The sequence below is a fragment of the Rhinolophus sinicus genome, chromosome 17 (genome assembly GCF_057876585.1).
Source record: "Rhinolophus sinicus isolate RSI-liver-muscle chromosome 17, RSI-T2T, whole genome shotgun sequence".
NCBI classification, from domain to species: domain Eukaryota; kingdom Metazoa; phylum Chordata; class Mammalia; order Chiroptera; family Rhinolophidae; genus Rhinolophus; species Rhinolophus sinicus.
Genome location: NC_142517.1, coordinates 183,884,263 through 183,906,041, shown reverse-complemented (window position 1 = coordinate 183,906,041; position 21,779 = coordinate 183,884,263). Strand labels below are relative to the sequence as shown.

Sequence of the window (21,779 nt, the reverse complement as noted above, 5' to 3'; positions counted from 1 at the left end):
TCTACCTTCTCCTACCCTATCGTAGTCGGTTCCGGCTGTTCTAACAAATTACCATAGACTGGGTGGCTTAAACAACACTTAATTCTCACCTTTCTTGAAGGTAGGAAGTTCAAGATCAAGGTGCTGTCAGATTTGTTGTCTGGTGAGATCCTAATTCTTGGTTTGCCAATGGCTGTCTTCTCATTGTATAGTGATATGGAAGAGAGCAAAGAGAGATCATCTTTTTACTGTCTCTTCTTATCAGGGCACTAATCCAATTCATGAGGGTTCCACCCTCACGATCTAATTACCCCCAACACCCCACCTACAAATACTATCACATTGGGGATTTAGGCTTCAACTTATGAATTTTGAGTGGACACAGATGTTTAGTCTATAGCATACACTTTCTTTTTTCTTATCTCCTCCTGTCCCTCTCTCCTTTCTTCTTATATAAAATCTCTCCAAGTATTTTTGCATGGATTAACTTATTCAGTCTTTATAAACTGCCATATATATATATACATATATACAGACATATATTTACATATATATGCCATATACACACACACACACACACATATGTGTGTGTATATATATATATATATATATATATATATATATATATGCCTCCTAAAAAGAGTATATAAATACTCTTATTAGGAGCCTTATTTTGCAGATGAGGGAACCGGTACTGTAAGATTTAAAGAATTTTCATAAGGTCATGAAAACTAGTAAATGATGGAGCTGGAAATAAATCAGTCTGACTTCAGACTGAACTTCTGGTGCCTCTCACACCAGAGCTTGCTGTGCTGAGAATTTGCTTTTGTTTATAGTTAAGCTTCTTAGAATATTAAACGTATCTAAGAGTTTTCTTTAAAATGAGCAACACTATTTCATGTAGCTGGAAGATTCATTGATTAGTCCAGTTGTTTCCCAATAGTTTTGTTACACTGGTTGAATTTTATTGAAATCCTAAAAATTTCCTCTATGCTCCATATTTTTATTTTTTAAAAACTTCATTTTGCTTAAATGTTGAATATTGAAGAAACTTCTTTAAGCATAGGTTTAAAAAAAAAAGACATAGTTATGCTAAAGGTAATCCATGCTATTTATTTAACTTTGCAAAGAGTTTTCCTAAGCTTCATTGCCAAATTTTGGAGAATTTTATGGATATATGTCCATTTAAATAAAATGTGAAATTAATACTGGAAAATAATATAAATTAACAGTGTGCTTATCTTCATTAACATAATCAAAATCTTTTTCCTACATTTATTTTAATAGAACCTATTAGTTTAAGAATATTAAGAGAATTTTAATGGAACTCAGAAGTTTGGGAATGACTTATTCATGATTACATAGAAAATTGCACAAGCAAACAAAAAAAAATTGACACATATTAACACCAGGGAAATTTAAAAAATGATACAGCAAAGGAAATATAATCATTATAACTATAATGTTAAAGTCTGAAAAATAGTTACATATGCATAATAATGTAAACACTAAGTATTAGTCGAACAAAAAAGTAAAACATAACATATTGAGGAATGAGGAAAAGAGAAATGTGAAAATTGTCAGGGGAGGGTGTTGAGAGCTCATATTTTTCTTGCACAATAAGCAGTCAATAGATAGTATCTAAAAGTGAAAAAATCAACTAACAATAATATAAGCATGTTATACTTAGAAACATGATTTCATGACAAAAAATCCGGGGAAACCCCGTAATAAGGTTGAAAGTTGGCTTCTGAGGAGTAGAAATTAGGGGATGGGTAGGGTAGTGTTCTAAACATGTTTACTTATAGAGATATGACTCGATGACATGGAGAGACTAAGGCCATCGAAAGAAGAATTTATTACTAATATTTCCTGAGAAAATGAGACACACCATTCACACAGGGCCACAGGGGAAGTATCCAGTTGGTCAGGAAGCAGAAGACAGAAGCAAGGGGAGAGCCTAGGCCAAAGCCTTCACTGAGCTTTCCTTGAGTAAGGCAATGCAGGGCACAGTCAGCAGTTTAGGACTAGCCAATTTGAATAATTCCATCAGGTTTGGGCCTGTCCGAGAAGTCTCTGGTTGCTAGGTACTAGGCCCTAGGGGTGATTTAGGGCCGGGGAAGTTAGATGGGGAGGTGATTAGAGCTCTAAGAGTGGAATTGGTTAGTTTGCATGTGAAAGATGTGCTTCTTTACAGCCACGCCCTTTGCTCTCTCTAGGAGCTGGCTAGCCTGTGAAGGGAAAGTCTCTCTCTGGCCAGCAAGCTTCTTTTACTTTACTTTTTAATTTTAATTTTTCAGTTACAGTGGACATTTAATATTCGTTTCAGGTGTACAACGTAGTGGTTAGACATTTATATAATTTACGAGGGATCCCCCCCATAACTCTAGTACCCACCTGGCACCATACATAGTTATTACACTATTGTTGACTATATTCCCTATGTTATACTTTACACCCCTGTGACTATTTTGTAACTACCGATTTGTACTTCTTAATCCCTTCTCTTTTCACCCAGCTCCCCCAGTCCCCGTCCCCAAACAAACAGATTAATGGATATTGCAAGCTTCTAAAGATGTCAAAACATCATAAAATACAGGGAAAAAAGGTTAATACAGGTGGGAGGAAAAAAACACACAGTTCCTTTGTTTTAACCATTGTAGAACTGTTTGACTTTTAAACTAGGTACAATATAACTAGGATAAAATAAAATACTGTATATATTTCAGGACTTTTAATTTGCTAAAACTTACAAAAACACACAAACCAAAAAATAAAAAGGAATAGTAAGTGGATTTAACTTAGTTTAATTCTGCTGGAAGGCTGTTGGGTAAGTGATGTACTAAAAGCTCATATTGAAGATTGAATAGTAGTGGATTTCTGATCTGGCCATACTGGAGTAGCTGACATTGGATTTATTCTTTGCTCTAAAGAACTGTAAAACTATGTTCTGGTATTTGACAATGGAAATTGGAGGGCTGCAATTATTGAGAGAAGGGAAGCACTAGAGGTGAGCTCCACATTTACAGCAGGTTTCTGTCTGGCAGTGAACCTGGTACAGGGAAGTGAAACCCAAGCAAAATCGCAGCCTTGTGAGGGGAAGGAAGCAGAGGCTGAGCAGAGGAAACAGATGAGAGTATGGGGCTGCTAAGGTGGCTGGAATTTGTAAGGAGGCGTGCTAGAGAGGAGGGAGCAGCAGACAGGGAGCCCCAGGAATCTCTGTAGACATTCCACTCAGATTCTTGACTGGATCCTAAGTTGTTCATGAGCAAGGAGTGTTTCTAGGAGACAGTGCAGAGAACAGATGCTGGAGAGCTGAGAGCTGAACAGAGATTTCAGAAGTCACAATTTCAGAGTCATTGGAGTCTGACATAGCTAAAATGGAGAGGCCTGGTTGAACATTGTCAGTATTCATTTGAGATTCCAGAAAGGCCAAGCCTTCGGAGTAAGTACCGTTTCCTAAGAGTAAGGGTTAAACTCTAAGACAAAGAACAAAAACCTGAAATAGACCCATCCTTAAACCAAGCTGTCACAGGATCAAGATGGCCTGCCAGTAATTAATTGCCTTTCAGAGAAGAACTTAATACTTTTTAGAGGAAGATATGAAAACTAAGAGTCTCTACTACATATTTTTTACAATGCCCATCATACAATAAAAATTGCTACTCATGGAGAAATAAAAACAGGCAATAGAGATAAACCCACAGGTGAGTAAGAGCAGACTTCCCATCAGAAACAGCGGCGGTCAAGTGACAAGGGAATGCCATCTTTCAAGTGCTAAATAAAAAACCCCTAGATTTCTAAATCTAGTGAAAATATTCTTCAAAACTATTGTAAAAGACAAAAGCTGAGAGACTTTGTCTAGGAGACCTTCATTATAATAAATGGCAAAGGAAGTTTCAAGTTGGAGAGGAATCCCAGATAGAAACCCAGATGCACAGGGAGGCATGAAGAGCACAGGTAATGGTAAATTTTGGGGTAAAAATAAAAGACTATTTAAAAAAATACTATTTTTAAAAATGTTCTTTAAAAGACTATAGACTGTTTAAAATAAAGTAATGATGATGAATGGTAGAATTTATGTCATATGTAGAAGAGAAATAGGTGACAAGAAGAGCACAAAGGATAAGGAGGTATAAGTGGAATTATGCTGTTGTGCATGATATGGTAAAACAGTCCCATTTACAATTGCATAAAAAATGAAATAACTAGGAATAAATTTAATCAAGGAGGTAAAAGACCTGTATATTGAAAACTACAAGACATTGATGAAAGAATTTGAAGACACAAATAAGTGGAAGAATATTCCATGCTTATGGACTGGAAGAATTAATATTGTTAAAATGTCTACACTAGTCAGAGCAATCTAAAATTTCAGTGCAACCTCTATCAAAATCCCAATGGTATTTTTCACAGAAATAGAAAAACAATCCTAAACCTTTTATATAACCACAAAAGACCCTGAATAACCAGTGCAATCTTGAGAAAGAAGAATAAGCTGGAGGCATCACACGTCATGATTTCAAACTATATTACAAAGCTATAGTGATCAATACAGAATGGTATTGGCATAAAAATGAACATATAGATCAATGGAACAGAATTGAAAGCTCAGAAATAAACCCACACATATATGGTGAATTTATGACAAAGGAGCCAAGAATATTCAATGGAGAAAGGACAGTCTCTTCATTAAATGATGTTGGGAAAACTGGACAGTCACATGTAAAAGACTGAAACTGGAACACTATCTTACACCATATACAAAAACAAACTAAAAATGTACTAGACTTGAAAATGTATAAGACCTGAAACCATAAAACTCCTAGAAGAAAACATAGGGATAATTCCTTGATATCGGTCTTAGCAATGATTTTTTGGATTTGACACTAAAAGCAAAAGCAAAAGCAAAAATAAACAAGTGGGACTACATCAAACTGAAATCTTCTGCACAGCAAAGGAAACCAACACAAAATAAAAACACAACAGACAGGAGAAAATATTTGCAAATCATATATCTGATAGGAGGTTAATATCCAAATATATCTAAAGAACTTATGCAAGTCAATAGAAAAAAAAATCCAACTTAAAAATGAGCAGAGGATCTGAATAGACATTTTCCCAAAGAAGACATCCAAATGGCCAACAGGTGCATGAAAAGATGCTCAACATCACTAATCATTGGGAAATGCAAATCAAAACCATAGTGAGCTAGTACCTCATACCTGTTAATATGGCTACCATCTATTATAAAAGACAGTAACAAGTATTGGCCAGGATGTGGAGAAAATGGAACCCTTGTGCATTATTGATAGGATGGTAAAATGGTGCAGCCACTATGGTAAACAGTATGGGGGTTCCTCAAAAAATGTAAAATAGAACTACCATATCATCCAGTAATTCTATTTCTGGGTATTTATCCAAAGAGAACAAAATCACTACCTCAGAAAGATATCTGCACCCCCATGTTCATTGCAGCATTATTTACAATAGCCAATACATAGGAAAAAACCTAACTGTCCATCCATAGTTGGATTTTTAAAATGTGATACACACACACACACACACACACACACACACACAAATATTATTCAGTCATAAAAAGAAGGAAATCCTACCATTTGCAACAACATGGATAGACCTTGAAGGCATTATGCTAAGTGAAATGTCAGACAGTAAGACAAAATTGTATGATTCCACTTAAACGTGGAATTAAAAAAACAAACAAAGAAAACCCAAGCTGAACTCATATGTACAAAGAACAGATTGGTGGTTGCCACATGTGGGGTTTTGGGGATGGGTGAAATGGGGGAAGAGGTCAAAAGGTACAAACTTCCAGTTACAAGACATAAGTCCCGGGAATGTAATGTACAGCACGTGACTGTAGTTAATAATACTGTATTGTATATTTAAAAGTTGCTAAGGGGGTAGATCTTAAAAGTTCTCATCAGAAAAAAAATGTAACTGTTATGATGGGTGCTACAAACCTATTGTGATAATCATTTTGCAATATATACAAATATCAAGTCATTTCGATTGTACAGCTAAAAGTAATACAATGTTACATGTCAATTATATCTCAAAATTGTTTTTTTAAAAAAGCACTTAGAATCTTGAGTTAGGGAGGCATGAGATTTTTAGAGTATGAATTTTAAAGGTGACATGATAATAGTATTGTGTTACAGAATTCAGGGTAGTAGAGTATTCCAAATTGAGACAATGGTATACATTTTATGAAAAAAATAAAGAAAAAAGACTGAAAAGACTGTTGAATGTCTTTTGATATTGCATGTTTGGATTCCCTAGATTATTTGGATTGGATATTGGATATTGGATTACCTTTAATAATGTAGTTCCAGCAGAGTGCTAAGGTTAACGTAGTTGAGTGTTTTTTTCAACTTTGTGTAAATTTAAAAAAGAGAATGTAGGCAATGGGTGTTTCAAAAAGACTATAATTGACATTAGACATAAACAAGATCCTGATTTTTGTTGACATTAGGGTATATGTGACTCTGAGATTGAAAAGTTTTAAGGCTAATAACATACAAAAACTAATCATTGGATTTGCACATAATATAATATAGTTTATGGGTGTATTCAAAAATTATATCTGAAATTTAGACTGAAAATTTAATGCTTTTTTAAATATGTATTTTGTATCAAGGTTCCCAGACGTCAAGATGATGAGAGGAATAATATTTACTTGGAACTAATGCAAAATGATAATAAAGAAAAATATCCTCTCTTGTTAGGGAGTGTTCAGGTACACCTTTATGAAGTAATTCAGGTATGTATCAAAATCATTTTTCACCTTGGTATCACATTGTTCAGTTGGTGTTCGTTGTTATGATATAGCTATACCTGATGGACTCCTTTTGTTTATTATCTGCCTTCCAACTCATGTGCTTAGGAAACAGTATCTCCTGCTAGCTATAAAAAAAAAAAAAAAAGAAAAAGAAAGAAAGATTTGGTTTATAACAGCATAATGTTTTTGAAAATTTATTTTCTGGAAGGACAGTGATACAACCTGAAAGACTAAGCATATCTTATTGTTTTCTGAAATGTTTTAAAATAAGACTCTAATCACAAACTCTCTTAGTTGGGAGCGTGAATTTCAGTTCTTTTATCCTGAGTTGGGCTATTTGCCATCTGCCCTGTGTGTGTCATTTAGGGGTCAGCCAAAGTTTTTGGCAGAATTTATACACAGATTTTTGCGGTTCCTTGCCTTTCTCTTTCTCCTTCCTAGGAGACTCCCTTGCCCTTTCCAGCAGTCATGGTTGCCCTGAACTCAAAGGAAGAAAACTAATTTGTTAGTGAACAAGCATGAACAATCTGAAGGGTTTTCAGTGATTCAGTGATATTTGTTAGGGCATAAAGCAAGGAAGCCCTCAAAGACTGATGGAGTTATGTCAAAAGACACAGAAACCAAATTGCAGAGACTCCTACTGGCCAATTTCAGGGTAATTTGAATATCAAAAAGATCATTACAAATTCTGAATAAAGAAAAATCTATGAATCCTTGGTGATTTTCAAAAAATAAATAAATAAAAGAGCATGGGAAGAAAAAGGGAAGTTTTTTATTTTTATATAGAAGAATGAAAATAAGTATAGAAGGAATGATGGAATTACAAATTCACCATTTTTGCAACTCTTTATAGTAAATAATGATTAACTTAACAGTTAAGACTTAGCAATGGTACCCTGTTTCCCCCAAAATAAGACCTAGCCGGACAATCAGCTCTAATGCATCTTTTGGAGCAAAAATACTTTATAAGACCGGGTCTTACATTATATTTTATAAGACCCGGTCTTATGTTATATAAGATCGGGTCTTATATTAATTTTTGCTCCAAAAGACACGTTAGAGCTGATTGTCCAGCTAGGTCTTATTTTCGGGGAAACACAGTACTAAAAACATTAGGTAAAAGGTTATTAGGGAACAAGATACTTACATGGTGCCACAGTAATGATCCATAGATTAATTACTGCAAAGGGGAAAATGTGCCTGTATAATAGAGAGACGTGGTGGTTACCACTTTAAACAAGAGTTTGAACCTTGCATGAGTAACTATGGACAACTTAACATCATGTACTTCCTACGGCGGCACAATGTAGACACATCATTACCTATGAATTATTCTCATCAAAAATGTTTAACTCAAGTATAATAAAGCTGAGTCTAGATCTAGCTTTTAGTTTAACAGGAATTTAGGGGATAGGGAAAAAAATTAAACACTACCATGATGATAAGTTAACTCCATAATGTGAGACATACCATCTTTAATTCCTTAAAAAGTTAAGATCATTAAAACAAACAAACAAAGATAGAGGAACTGTTCTAGATTAAGAGGTATAACAACTTTGAATACAGATTTGAAGAAGTTACAAAAGACATTCTTGGGACAATTAGGAAATTTTGAATATATACTGAATATTAGATAAAATTCTAAAATTGTTCATTTTCTGAAGTGTGATGCTGATATTGTGGTAGAAGAATATCCTTGTTTTTACAGTATGTAAGGTGAAGTTTTAACATTTTGGAGTGAAGTGACATGATGGCCGCAATTTATAAAAATGGTGCAGTAAATATATATATATCTATATACACACACACATATATATACACACAGGCATACACACACACGCAACACATACACACAGATAAAGTAAACATGGAAAATGCTAGAACAGTTTTAACATTTGTTAAATTAAACAAATGTTTGAACTTGTTTAAATAGGTGGAAGGTATATTGGTACTTGTTATAGTCTTTCAACTGATCTGTGTGTTTGAAAATTGTCATATAATAAGAACTTGGGGAAAATCAGATAACTTTCCAATATATTAGCAAGAGGCATCAGGTGAAGAAGAACATGTTGACTAATGAATAACAGTTAAGCACTGGAAGATTCTCAGAAGAATTTGGGGAGAGGAATGATGAAAATTCATTACATGGCAATTTAGGCATCAGAAATATGTGACATTAGTCACATTTTGTTGAAGTAGCTAGAATACTCATATTTAGACTACATTTGTTTGTGCGAACTTTTCAGTATTTAGTTTTATGAGGATAAATTTTTTAAATGAAAATAACACCTACCATCCCACAATTCTCGCACAGCATTTCATTTACCAGAATTTCCTTCCAATTCTTTTTTATAAACAGAAGCAGAAGAATAGAAAATACAAAGAGAACCAAATACAAATTCTAGAACTGAAAAATACAGTATTTGAAATAAAAATTTTATTTCATAGACTTTGCAGAATAGAAATGTCAGAGGAGAGACTTTTTTCCCCTAATTTCTTTAAAATATATATCACCAAAACAAAAACTATAATCTTGTCTTGTGGGGTTTATAATGTTTGTAGATGTGATGCATATGACAACTACAGCAAAAGGATGGGATGGGTGCTGGGGCTTAAATGATGTAGAAAATCACAAGATTTTTGTATTTCCCCCCGATTATATCTTTGAAAACTGTAATACAGTATCAACCAAGATGCAGAACATTTCTATCTCTACATGTTGCCCTTTTATAGCTATACCCACTTCCCTCCCACACCGTTCTCATTTCAAGGATGTTATATAAATGGAATCGTACAGTATGTAACCTTTTAGGATTCTTTTTTTTCATCCAGCATAATTCTCTGGAGAATCATTCAGGTTGTTGCATGTATTGAGAGCTTATTCCTTTTTTGTTGTTGAGTAGTAATAGTCCACGGTGTGAACGTACCACAGTTTGTTTCATCATTTGCCCCCTGGAGGACATCTGAGTCGTTTCCAGTTTGGGGTTGTTATGAATAAAGCTGCTATAAACATTCACGTCCAGGATTTTGCAAGAACATATATATTCATTTCTCGGGTTATTTCTGGGGTGTAAGGTGGTTGCTTGTGCAGTTTTTAAAGAAACAGCCAAACTGTTTTCCAGAGTGGCTGTGCCATCGTACATTCCCACGAGAAATGTAGGAATGATCCAGTTTCTGCTCATCCTCGTGTGTATAGTCACTATTCTCTACTTCAGCCATTCTGATAGGTGTGTAGTGTATCTCGTTGTGGTATTAATTTGCAATTCTCTAATAGCTAATAATGTTGGAATGTGTTTTCATGGGGGCCTTTTAATTTGATTATTCCATTTTTCCTGAAGTGTTTAAATAGGTACAAGAGGCATAGGCTGTTGCACAGACTCTACCTCAACTGTACAGTAAAAGGTCAAGGACAGTTCTGTTATTACGATGGTTCTAGTCAACAAGCTTGTGCTGTTCTGTATGTTCTCCAAAGTTTGAGCTCCATCATTTGCTATTTGGGTCACATGCGGGGTAGGCTATACACCATTTATTTCGGTTCTAGAACTGCTAGCTAGGGTCGAAATCCTCATGCAGACTGGTAAAATCTAGTGCTTGGATGAGGTGGAAAGACCTGATGACCAGACCCAAACCACAGATCATGGGAAGGCCATCTGATTGTACAATTATCCTGCCAGTACACATGGAGAGGACACACATATATTTTTATAATTGTCAGTTAGTGTCAGTTGCTTTCTGAATGTAATTGACTCTGATTATGGAGGACAAAAACCTTGAGTTGAATTAAACAAATCACATAATAGATTTTACATAGGTTTATAAAGAAACAATTAGTTTGTAGCATGAATCCCTAATCCCTGGTTCCTTCCTATCCCCGATACATCTTGGTCCCTTTGAGGTTCTGAGAGAATCCAGACACATCAGCTAGCTGTTAAGCCTTAGGTAATTAAGGCATATAAGTATATTGGAGTTTATAGTATTCCTGTATTGATTATAAAAGGGAATGTGATTAATTTTGGGATGAATCGTACTATTTGTGTTTATTGCTTTGGTTATATGATCCTTACTAGATGAGCCGAGGACTAGGTGATAAATTCAACGGTTAGACAGATTGGTAGCCACTGCAATTATTTGAGAAAGGCAACAGAGAATTCAAAGGCGTACAGGATTGTTACAGTAATGGTCCCTACAGAATCATATCTCTCTGTAGCCATACCTCTGAGGAGTGTACAGTTTCCCCCTCCCCTCCCAGGCTTAGCCATGTAACTTGCTTTGTGCAGAGCAGACCCAAATTCAGGACAGGAAGCCAAAAAGCTCATTGCCACACATTGAAACTCACCAGAGGAGCTGACTGAAGCCAAGCCTAAAACTCAGTGGATCTGGATGAGATGCACATTCAGGATGAATATTTTAATTGGCTCCAGTGAAAACTCAGTTGGGCAGATCTGAATGGGACCTGCAGAAACAATACAAATACATTTACAATAGTTAAAAGTATGACTAAAAGTTTACTTTTATATGAGGGAGATGAATCAATAGGTTGAAATCTTTGATCAAAAGCAGAGACAGTTTATAAAAGAGAAGAAGAAGAAAAAGGCAGTCTTGGAACAGTGAGATGTTTCCCCACTCCCCACTTTGGAAAAGGGAAGCTATCAAAAGCAAGAAGCTATTATATAAAGAGCAGGTTGAAGGGTCATTAAGGAAATCAGTTTAAGTTATTTACGAATTTCCTGAGAAATCTTATGATATTATATGAAGAACTTAGAGCAGGTCTTTGAATAATGTCATTTTGTTATAAACATTGATGAAATGCCATAGGAACTTAATTAACTCTTGTTTATATCAATTAGCCTATGGTATTGGTGGAATTGCTATATGTCATTTCGCTTAAAGTCCCAGAACCTATCAACTACGTTGAGTGAAGACTTACTGTTTATGATAAGCTAATTCTGTGCAATGTCTGCCATTGTAACCACCTATTATTTCCCTCATTATAATATCTCATCAGGAACTGAAAGGGCAGGTGTTAAATAGATTCTTGTAGAGTGGGGGGTGCAAGCGATGTGTGAACCAGGTGCCAGATTTCACTAAATGAGAATTAGTGAACAGAATGTCTAAAAGACATGCCAGACAACAGGAGACTTAAAAGAGGAAAACTGTTTATATCTACATGGAAACAATAGGAGGATGTGTAGAGGATGTTACCCCACCTCCTGATCCTGAAGTATGTGAGCCTTCACTTGAGGGGTCTGTAAGGGAAGTAGCATCCTTAGTGGTGAGCAAGGTCTCAGGTAAAGCAAAGGGGAATGTTTAGTGGAGCAGTTAAAGATGTAAGGTTGTTTGTTAATCATAGAATGGGAATTCCATGAACCACAATGGAAAATGCTGGGAAGAAAGGGAACCGTGGGATGATGGATTAGGTAGGACTAATAGCACAGCAGAGATGTACCAGATATAGTGACCAGGGATACTATCAAAGATTTACCTGGTTAAAAAGATCCCAATAGTTCCTGAGAGATGTGAGAAGCAGTTCTGTCCTGAGTCTGCTTATCTTGTAGATTTGCGTTTAACCCTTCAAAAGGAGTGTAGGCAAGGGGGTTCCCTCTAAGACTTCCAAAAAGGGGAACTATAACTAGCAGGAACATTTTTGTCTAAAACATAAATGTAAATATTAACCTTTATTTTTGGTAAAACCTGGAATTTTTATTTTCTTCCAACCATTCATTATGTTTATATTTTAGCTATTAAATTAATATGTGTATTAAAAATCATTACCTGATTTTTAAAAAAAATTATGCAATGGTTTGGATTATATACAGGTGACTACATGAGTGAGTCTATATTTTAGAACTTTATTATTTATTACTTTTTCTAGAAAGGATGCTTTACTGAAGAATTTCAAATGCTGAATAAAAATACAGTAAGAACTTGACTGAAACTTCCAAAGTTTTGTGCACACACTTAACATTTCATGTAACTTTAATATTGTTTGTAGCCTCTGATACTGTTTTTCATTCTTTTGTTACACTACTCGTCACTGTTTGAATTAATGGAAATGTATTAAATAGAAAGTACAATATTTGCTCACAAAAATCTTCATCTCCACTTTTTTTTTGTTTTGTTTTGCTGCTATCTTACTGTATGGTGAACAAGAAAATTAGAAAATATTGGGTAAGAGAGTAAAATGCCTTTTTTGACTGCATAGCCTTAAGATCCTCACTTGCTGAATTAAGGGACTTATTATTTTTCTCCTTGAGGAGCTTCTAAAGCAGTGGTGTCCAAACTTTCTTCAACATTTTTCACCAAGGGCCATATGCGGTAAAATACACAAACAGCCGGGCCACTCACTCGAGGTGAAGTACGTATTGCCTCACCTGGTTTATTTAAGTAAACTAAATATGTTTTTGGAATTTGCTGCGGGCCAATTAACAATGGATCACGGGCTGTAGCTGGCCTGCGGGCCGCAGTTTGGACACCCCTGTTCTAAAGAGTTATTTACAATTCTTACTTGAATTTCTTTTTAAGTACTTAAAAATTGGCTTCTGCTGCCAATAGTCAAGAGACTTAAAAAAACAGAATGATGCTCGTTTGAGATCATTACCTCTGACACCCTCCTTCATTTCACATATGAGCAGGCTGGTTTCAGAGAGATTAAATCACTTGTCTAAATCAAAATACTATCTGAAAATGGAAGTGGAGGTGGGAGACATGTGAGTAAATACTTTTAAAAATATATACGTGTATATTAATATATATACACATATATATCAGCATAATCCTATTAACAATTGTAAATTGATATTCCTTATATTTTAGTCATATAATATTCCTTAACTTTAGCATAAAAGTTTTTAACATTTTGGGAACTTCGAAGATTCTGCTATAGGAGTTCCTCGTATAAATGTTTATTTGTTTTTTAAATCAGGAGATTCATGCTTTGTTTTTCTAACTTAAAGAATTGTGAAGTAAAAATATCACTTGTTAGCACTTCTTCATTAAAATAGCTTTCTGATCAAATAGTAAAATAAATTTGCTACATGTTTAGTTTATCTGCAGGGTGGAAGTGGAATTTATGTTCTCCTATGGAAACTTTGGTTATGGATTTTCACATCAGGTTAGTTCCCCTTTTAAAATTTATTCTACTGCTGCTCTTCAGTCAAATCATCCTCTTCTGAGTCTCTATCCTTTCCAGTTTGATAAATTCTTTAAAATAAGTATTTTTAAAAGAATGCTGTTTTTCTCCAGCCTAAAGAAAAATGAAACTTTATCATTATTTGCTTATCCATAGTATAATAATGATCTTCTATTCAGCACATCTTTATTATAATACTTGCTCTTGTCTTTTGTGTGTGTCTGTGTATGTGTGTATACCCACTTATGTTAATTGAAAACAAAATTATTTAACTATTCAAGAAGTGAGTGTGGATTTTTATATCTAAAAGTACTTAATTAAAAATGTTATTCAGATAACATTTTGTGCTCTGATCACATAAGCTTCTTTCCCCTGTGGTTGTTTCAACATCTGGTGTTGTTTGTATCCTCCTTTATTCATCAAGAAAGTAATATGCCCAAAGAAGATGTCTTCCTAGCTTTAGCCTGCCCCTTTAAATTCACTACACATATCCATGTTGCAGTGAAAGAGTTTGTACATTAACCTATGTCCTTTTCTTTCATGATGTCCTTAGGTTAGATTCCTAGAATGGAAATTATTGTCCAAAACAATGAACTTTTCAAGGAATTGTTCTAGATAAGGTATACCACCATATATTTTCACTAAGTGTTTGAAAGAATTCTTGATATCCTTGGATATTATCACAGCTTTGGGGCGTTTATAAATCTAGTCCTATTAGTGCTGCTATTATACAGGGGAAATGACCACTATAATCTGTCATTTTTAGTTTTTGATACTTTTTTATAGTCTTGGTTGTTTTTTCATTATGAATTGAGAGTGGGTACAGTCTTGTTAAAAAGCCTACCACTTTGTTAACTGAGAAATCTCTGTAAAATGTATTTTAAAATTTTGCCTATGGTATATCATTAAATATTTTTAATACATTTTGAATCAGAGGTAAGTAATATAGAAATGAAAGCCATTAGGCGCAGGTTTTCTTTTTTTTCTCTGCTTTGATATTTTTTCTTTTCTTTTTGCCTATTATCTTTATTTTCTTATCATGAATTAGGCCTTACAGGGGCCCCTAATTGTTTAGTCCTTATTGTGACAATCATAATTTATGAGCACCAACTTTAGAGAGATATCCTATTCTTAGGGAGATATATCCTTCTCAAATAAAGCTTGGCAAGTATTGTTTTATGTGGACTCTACTACAAACAAGGAACAAAAGGATTGTATGGAAAAGAGTGGGAAATATAAAAAAAAGTTCAACTTGAGTTTATGTTACTGAACTTTTTGGTAATATAGTCCCCTACTTACCTGTCATGATAATGTAAAAAGAGTACTTCACTAGGGGCAGATAAAGCTGCATTGAAATCTTGGCTCTCTTGTCTATTGGGTAACCTTGAACCAATTACGAGTTTCTGTGTTGTCTGTAAAATGGGCACAGTTATCTACCTAATAGGATTATTGAGAGGATTAAATAATATTAAAGATAAAAACTTCTTTAATATTAATATTAAATTATTAATATTAATGTATCTTCAATAATTTATTGAGACATTTAGTGCTCAATAAATATTAATTCTTTCCTCCTCTCTTAATTTCTTTTCACCTTAATATGAATCACGTAAGGCTTATTTAGTAGCCCTAGAGCATATGTAACTAAACAGTATTAAAATATACTTACCATTTTCTTCAGTTAAAATCTCTTCAGAAAAGTATTGAGCCATCCATGTTTTTGAACGTTGCACCACCTCCAGAAAGAACAGACCCCATGACGTAAGTGTTTGAAGCCTTATTAACACAGTCAGATTGTGTGGCATTTAAAACATTTAGGCCATTTGACATAGCATTTTTGTTGTATTAACACATGGCCAGAATGGGTCAGAATCCAAGGTAAAGAGAGCAGTGAAGTGTTCTCCTTAAAAAAAAGGGAGAAATTTTGAGTTTCTGGGTAGAGCCCTGGAGAGAGGAGGTGAGGAGGTCTAGAGATAAGCAAAAGAAAAGAAGGGGTGCCAACTTCATGGATGAAGGAGGGAAGGGAGGGGTAGTCTGATGAGGAAAGTCAGCCAGTGGGATATTCCTTTTGTAGGAAGCAGTGAGGGACTTTTAAGATTAAAGTGTCTAATAGTTTTTTGTTTTCAGTTCTGCAGTATAGTAATGTTGCCCCCACTTCTACACACTTCAATTGTTACTAAATCTTCAGCAAAAAGTCTATTTATGGTCAAAAAATGTCATTAGCAAATCAACAGTAACTTAAAATATAATATGTAAACCAGTGTTGAAATTTCAACAGTAAAAACAGATCAAAGAAAAATGAGCACCTGAGAGATTTATTTAATCTATAATTTTAAGAATAGGAAATGGGAAATTTCTGAAATGGGATTGAGGGAATTAGGTATAGGATGGGAAATTATATTCTGAAGTATTTATTGCCCTATGTAGTCTTACCGACACTGGGTATTATCATTAAAAATAAATTTTGTTCATTTGATATTGGTGATTTGTTGAAATAGTCAAGTGCAATGTTTTTCTTACGTTTATTGATTGTTATTTCCTTATCCATTCATTTATTGATTCAATAAACATTTATTGAATGTATGCTATACCCCCAAGACATTGCAAATACAAAGATAAATGAGGCCTGGTCCCTGCCCTAAAGTAACTCATGGTTTAATGCAAAGGTAACATGTAAAAAATACTGTATACATAGTATAATACAAGTGGGATATGCGCCCTCTAGAGGTAAACATAAAGAACTATTGGACAAAGCCAAGGAACTTTTCACACAACTTAGGGGAGTTAGAAAGAAAGTACTATCAAGAAAGTCTCCACAAAAGAAACAGTGTTTGAAGTAAGACTTGAAAAATGAGTAGTAGTGCAACAGGTTGGTTCTGTAAGGGTTAGGAGACACATTCCCCAAAGAGGGTACGTGTGTAAAAGGTGGGAGCCATAAGAGGCTACATGGTATTGGAGAACAGTGAGTAGTTAGGTGCGAGTGGCTAAGAGCATAGGAACAAGGAGGGGAGCAATGGAAGATGGAAGATAAGCTGGAGCAGTCAGCAGGGGCAAGATGTGGTGGTTAAGAGTTTATGCTTTAGATCCAGACTGTATGGGTTACTTACATCTTGGCTCTGCCATGTACTAGCTGTGTGACCTTGTGCAAGTTACTTAGGCTCTTTGTGCTTCATCTATTGGATGGGATAAAAATAATTACCCAATTGAGTTACTGTGATGATTAAATAAGTTACATATAAAGCACTTAGAACATGGTAGCAAATAGTAAAATGCTTGGTTGGTTGTTAGCTACTTACTAAAGTAATAAACATGTTATCATCGCCGTCATTATTATAGGTTTTTGCTTCTCAAATGTGAGTAAATTTTACTGTTTTGAATATTCAGGAGTGTGTCAGGGTAAAACAAAGGCACTGGAAAATATGGTCAATCTTTCTGGAGTATTACTTTACTCAAAAATTTTGAGAGGGAAAATGTTATATTAAAATTAACATCTACATATTATGAAATAAAAATTTTAAATTACATAAATTTTTAAGATGACAGAGTGCTTCCAAGAAATGATGTGTTTATGTCTAACTGCATTAAGGTACACCTCCAGAGACCTCCACTGTCCTCTACCCATAAGAGTTCTTGATTGGAAAAGTTTGGAGATGCTGCAGGAGATATATGGGTAGAACCACTGAAGAATTCTAAGTGGGGGAAATACCATGATCAACGTACATTTTATAATGATCATATCAGTAGGATTGAATATGGACAGAAAGGGTTTAGGATTGGAGGAAGCTGTTGTATCTCACGTAGACGTGAGAGATAATGACAATCTGAACTAAGGAAATGGATTAGTGGGTGTAACAGTTAATTTTACGTGTGAATTTGACTGGGCCATGGGGTACCCAGATATTGGTCAAACATTATTCTGTGTGTTTCTGTGAGGGTGTTTTTGGATGAGATTAACATTTGAATCAGTAGACGGAAGCAGATTGTACTCCCTAATGCAGGTGGCCTTCATCCAACCAGCTGAAGGCTTGAATAGAACAAAACAATCTGACCTTCCCCTGAGAAAGATAATTCCTCTTGCCTGACTGCCTTTGAACTGCAACATTGGCTTTTCCTGCCTTCAGACCCAAATGGAAACATCAGCCATTCCTGGATATGAAACCTGTAGATTTTAGGACTAGAACTACACAGTTTGCCCTCCTGGGTCTCCAGCTTGCCAACTCATCCTGCAGATCTTGGGACTTGTTAGCCTCCATAATGAAATTAGCCAATTCCCTATAGCAAATCAATCTCTCATCTTATTGGTTCTGTTTCTCTGGACAATCCTGACTAATACATATTTTGATAGTGAGAGTGGCCCAGAGGAACAGAATATTAAGGAAGAAGGTTTTTTAATTGGTTCTGTTGTTTCTGGAATTGGCTCTTTAATCCAATTGGATTTAAAAACTCTAATACTCTAGTTCTAGTAGTAAAAAAGAGCACTGGTAATCCACAGCATAATCTGGCAATAGAGATATGCCAAATACCACCATTGGGTACTCCTAATTAACCATTTATAAGGAGCAAAGATCTGGGTGACTGTGTATATGCAACTTTCAAACATTTTTGTCAAACTAATAAATATAACAATATTGGCTGGATACTCCTAATGTTGCTGGACAAAGTTGAAAAACAAAAGGATGAGTTCAAGGATTCAAATTCCCAGCTCAATCATTACATAACTGACCTGAAATAATCTATGTGTGCCCTGGAGGAAACCTTTATCTCCTGCAGCCATGGGACTAAGATTGCTGAAAATCAAACCCAGAATTTCATGCTATGACTGGCCAAATTACAACTCAAGTTGAACTCCCAACCTCTCAGGATATCTACTTAAAGTGAGGACATCGATTGGAATGGGAATTCCAACAAAAGTTGGAATGGAAATATGGGGGAAAACCCTGATGAAGCTGGGGACATTGAGCCCCTAAATTCTGATGTGTCTTCTTTGCCAGTGGAAGTGACCTCTCAGCCCACACTGGAAGAGACCTCTCTACAACCAGCAAAAATGACATCACCATTTCCAGGGGTAGTGGCCTTTCCACCTCTCCCTGAGAGGATTAACCCTGCATTGCTTGAGGAAATCGGAATAGCCTCCTCTGAGGCAGTTGTCATGCGAGACATGCTGATTCTCCTCCTCAGGACCCACCCCCACCATCCATCTTTGCTTCTAGGCCTATAATCAGACTCAGGTCCCAGCAGGCCCCTAAAGGTGAGGTACAAAGTGTGACCCATGAGGAGGTAAGCTACACTCCAAAAAGAACTACTTGAGTCTTCTAATTTATAGACAGAAATCCTGGGAACATGCATGGGGTGGCAATAATGGTGCAAGGAACATAAGTTTTGGGTCACACAAAATTTATTGATACGGGCTCACTAGGCAGAGATTCTGCATTTAATGTTATAGCTTAGGGAGTTGGAAATGACTCTGTTTGTTTGGTTTTTGGCTCAAACGTGGACCAAAAGATGGCCCACTGTGAGTGACTGGGAAATACTAGACCTGCCTTGATTTAACATAGAGGAAGGGATTCAAAGGTTTAGGGAGATCATTGGTGTTAGAGTGGATTTGTCGTTTAAGACCTATTCACTGACTCTGGGAGGCTCCAGAAGATATACCTTTCACCATGACTGTGAGAAATAAATTTGTGAGGGGAGCCCCATCCTTGAAGAGTTTTGTGATTGCTCATCTCTGTAGAACATATCTTACAGTGGGAACTGCAACTACTGAACTGGGAAACCTAAATGAATTGGGAGTAATTGGATGCTGAAGTGTCAGGGGCCACGTGATGCACTTAACCACCAAAGGCAAGCTGGGAGTGGTTACTGTGGTAGACAACAGAGTCAAAGCAGCAATCCGCATAGCCTAGCACACAGATCCATGACACTGGCTAGTTGATCATGATGTTCCTAGAAATAAAATACGTAGGAAGCATACTAAATTCTTACTCGACCTGTATAAGCAGCAAAGTTCTAGGTCAAGTGAACCAAAGTCTAACCTGTCATAAAAATGGAGTCACAGCTTCTCAGTCAGTTCCTAGTTTGAGCCAGTTTATAGCTTGAATGAAGGGGAGGCCTGGTCCCCTTGAGGAGAAACCCTGGTACATTGCCAGAAATTTATAATGTTAATCTTTCTCCCGGCTTTCCCCCAAAGGGAACTGTAGCACTTTTCCAGGATAATTGTACATTAGAGAAAAAGAAGTAATCCGAACTTTCAGACACTACTAGACACTGGCTCTGAACTGCCACTAATTTCAGAAGACCCAAAACGTCACTGTTGTTGACCAGTCAGAGTAGGGGCTTATGGAGGTCAGGTCATCAATGGAGTTTTAACTCTGATGTATCCCACAGTGGACCCAATGGGTCCCTGAATCCACCTGTGGATATTTCCCCAATTCCAGAATGCATACTTGGAATAGACTTGCTCAGCAGTTGGTGAACAGCTACACTGCTTTCCTGACCTGTGGAATGAGGGATATTGTGGTGGAAAAGGCCAAATGGAAACCACTAGAGCTACCCCTACCAAGGAAAATAGTAAACCAAAAGCGACATATTCCTGGAGGGTTTACAGAGATTAATGCCGTCATCAAGGACTTGAACGGTGCAGGGGTAGTGATCCCCATCACATCCCAATTCAACTCGCTTCTTTGCTTGCGGAGAAAACAGATGCATCTTGGAGAATGACAGTCAATTATTGTAAGTTTAACCAGGTGCGGACTCCAGTTGCAGCTGCCATGCCAGTTGTGGTTTAATTGCTTGAGCAAATTAACACATGTCCTCAAACCTCGTATACAACTATTGACCTGACAAGTGCTTTTTTCCTCCATACTTGTTAAAAAATACTGTCAGAAGCAGTTTGTTGTCTTCTGGTAAGGCCAGCAACACACCTTCACTATTCTACTTGAGGGGTATCTCCCCAGCCCTGTGTCATAATTTAGTTCATAGGAATCTTCTCGTCTTTCCCTTGTACAACATGTCACACTGGTCCATTATAGTGATGACATGATGCTGTTTGGACCAAGTGAGCAAGAAGTAGCAACTACTCCAGACTTATTGGTAAGAAATTTGCATGTCAGAGGGTGGGAAATAAGTCTGAAAACATTCAGGGGCCTTTTACCTCAGTGAAATTTTAGGGATCTAGTGGTATGAACTTGTCAAAATATTTGGATGTGCTACTCTGGCCCATTTACCAAGTGATTTGGAGGAAAAAAATTATATATATATATGGAGAGAGAGAGACATATACATACATACATTATATATATACACATATACATACATACATATGTACATACATACATATATACATGTATATGTTGCAAATATATTTTCTTCCTGCTCTTTCCTCCTTCTGTAACATAAGATATATTGACTTTATATCATAATATTCAAGTATTGTTAACCTTACATCATAGTACTTAAGTTTTGGAATATCAAGGAGGAGAGTGAACATCATCCAATGACTTTACTCCTATTCTGGAGGAAGGGGCTAGTGAGTTTTTGGTTGTATGTAGGATAGTTGTATCATGTTGGGCAGAATTATGACATTATTTCCATTTGGAGGCTAAATATGTTTTAAGGAGATGTTTATGGGTGCCAAGTTGACAAGGACTGGACTTTTGATAATTTTATGTGTCAACTTGACTGGGCCTAAGGTAGAGATTGGGAGAGAGATCTGGGCCAAACACTTTAGAATTTCAGGTACTTCTCTCCTTTCCCAGCCCTGCTGCCCATGATCTTAGTAGTAAGAGTACTCAAAAGAGTAGTTCTCTCAGGATTTCTGACTTCTGTCTTCTTTCCTAGTTCTCTCCTTTGGTAGTCCAAGGTGGATAG

The 21,779-nt window shown here is 35.9% G+C and overlaps 1 protein-coding gene across 1 annotated transcript in view; it reads left to right on the top strand.

Moving 5' to 3' along the window:
- Positions 1 to 21,779, top strand: part of CATSPERT (catsper channel auxiliary subunit tau) — an 85,297-nt gene that overhangs the window by 11,945 nt on the left and 51,573 nt on the right. The window contains exons 5-8 of the mRNA XM_019726809.3: positions 6,644 to 6,766; positions 12,657 to 12,701; positions 13,827 to 13,895; positions 15,595 to 15,674. Coding sequence (XP_019582368.3) covers positions 6,644 to 6,766; positions 12,657 to 12,701; positions 13,827 to 13,895; positions 15,595 to 15,674 — 317 coding nt within the window. The remainder of the gene's footprint in view (positions 1 to 6,643; positions 6,767 to 12,656; positions 12,702 to 13,826; positions 13,896 to 15,594; positions 15,675 to 21,779) is intronic.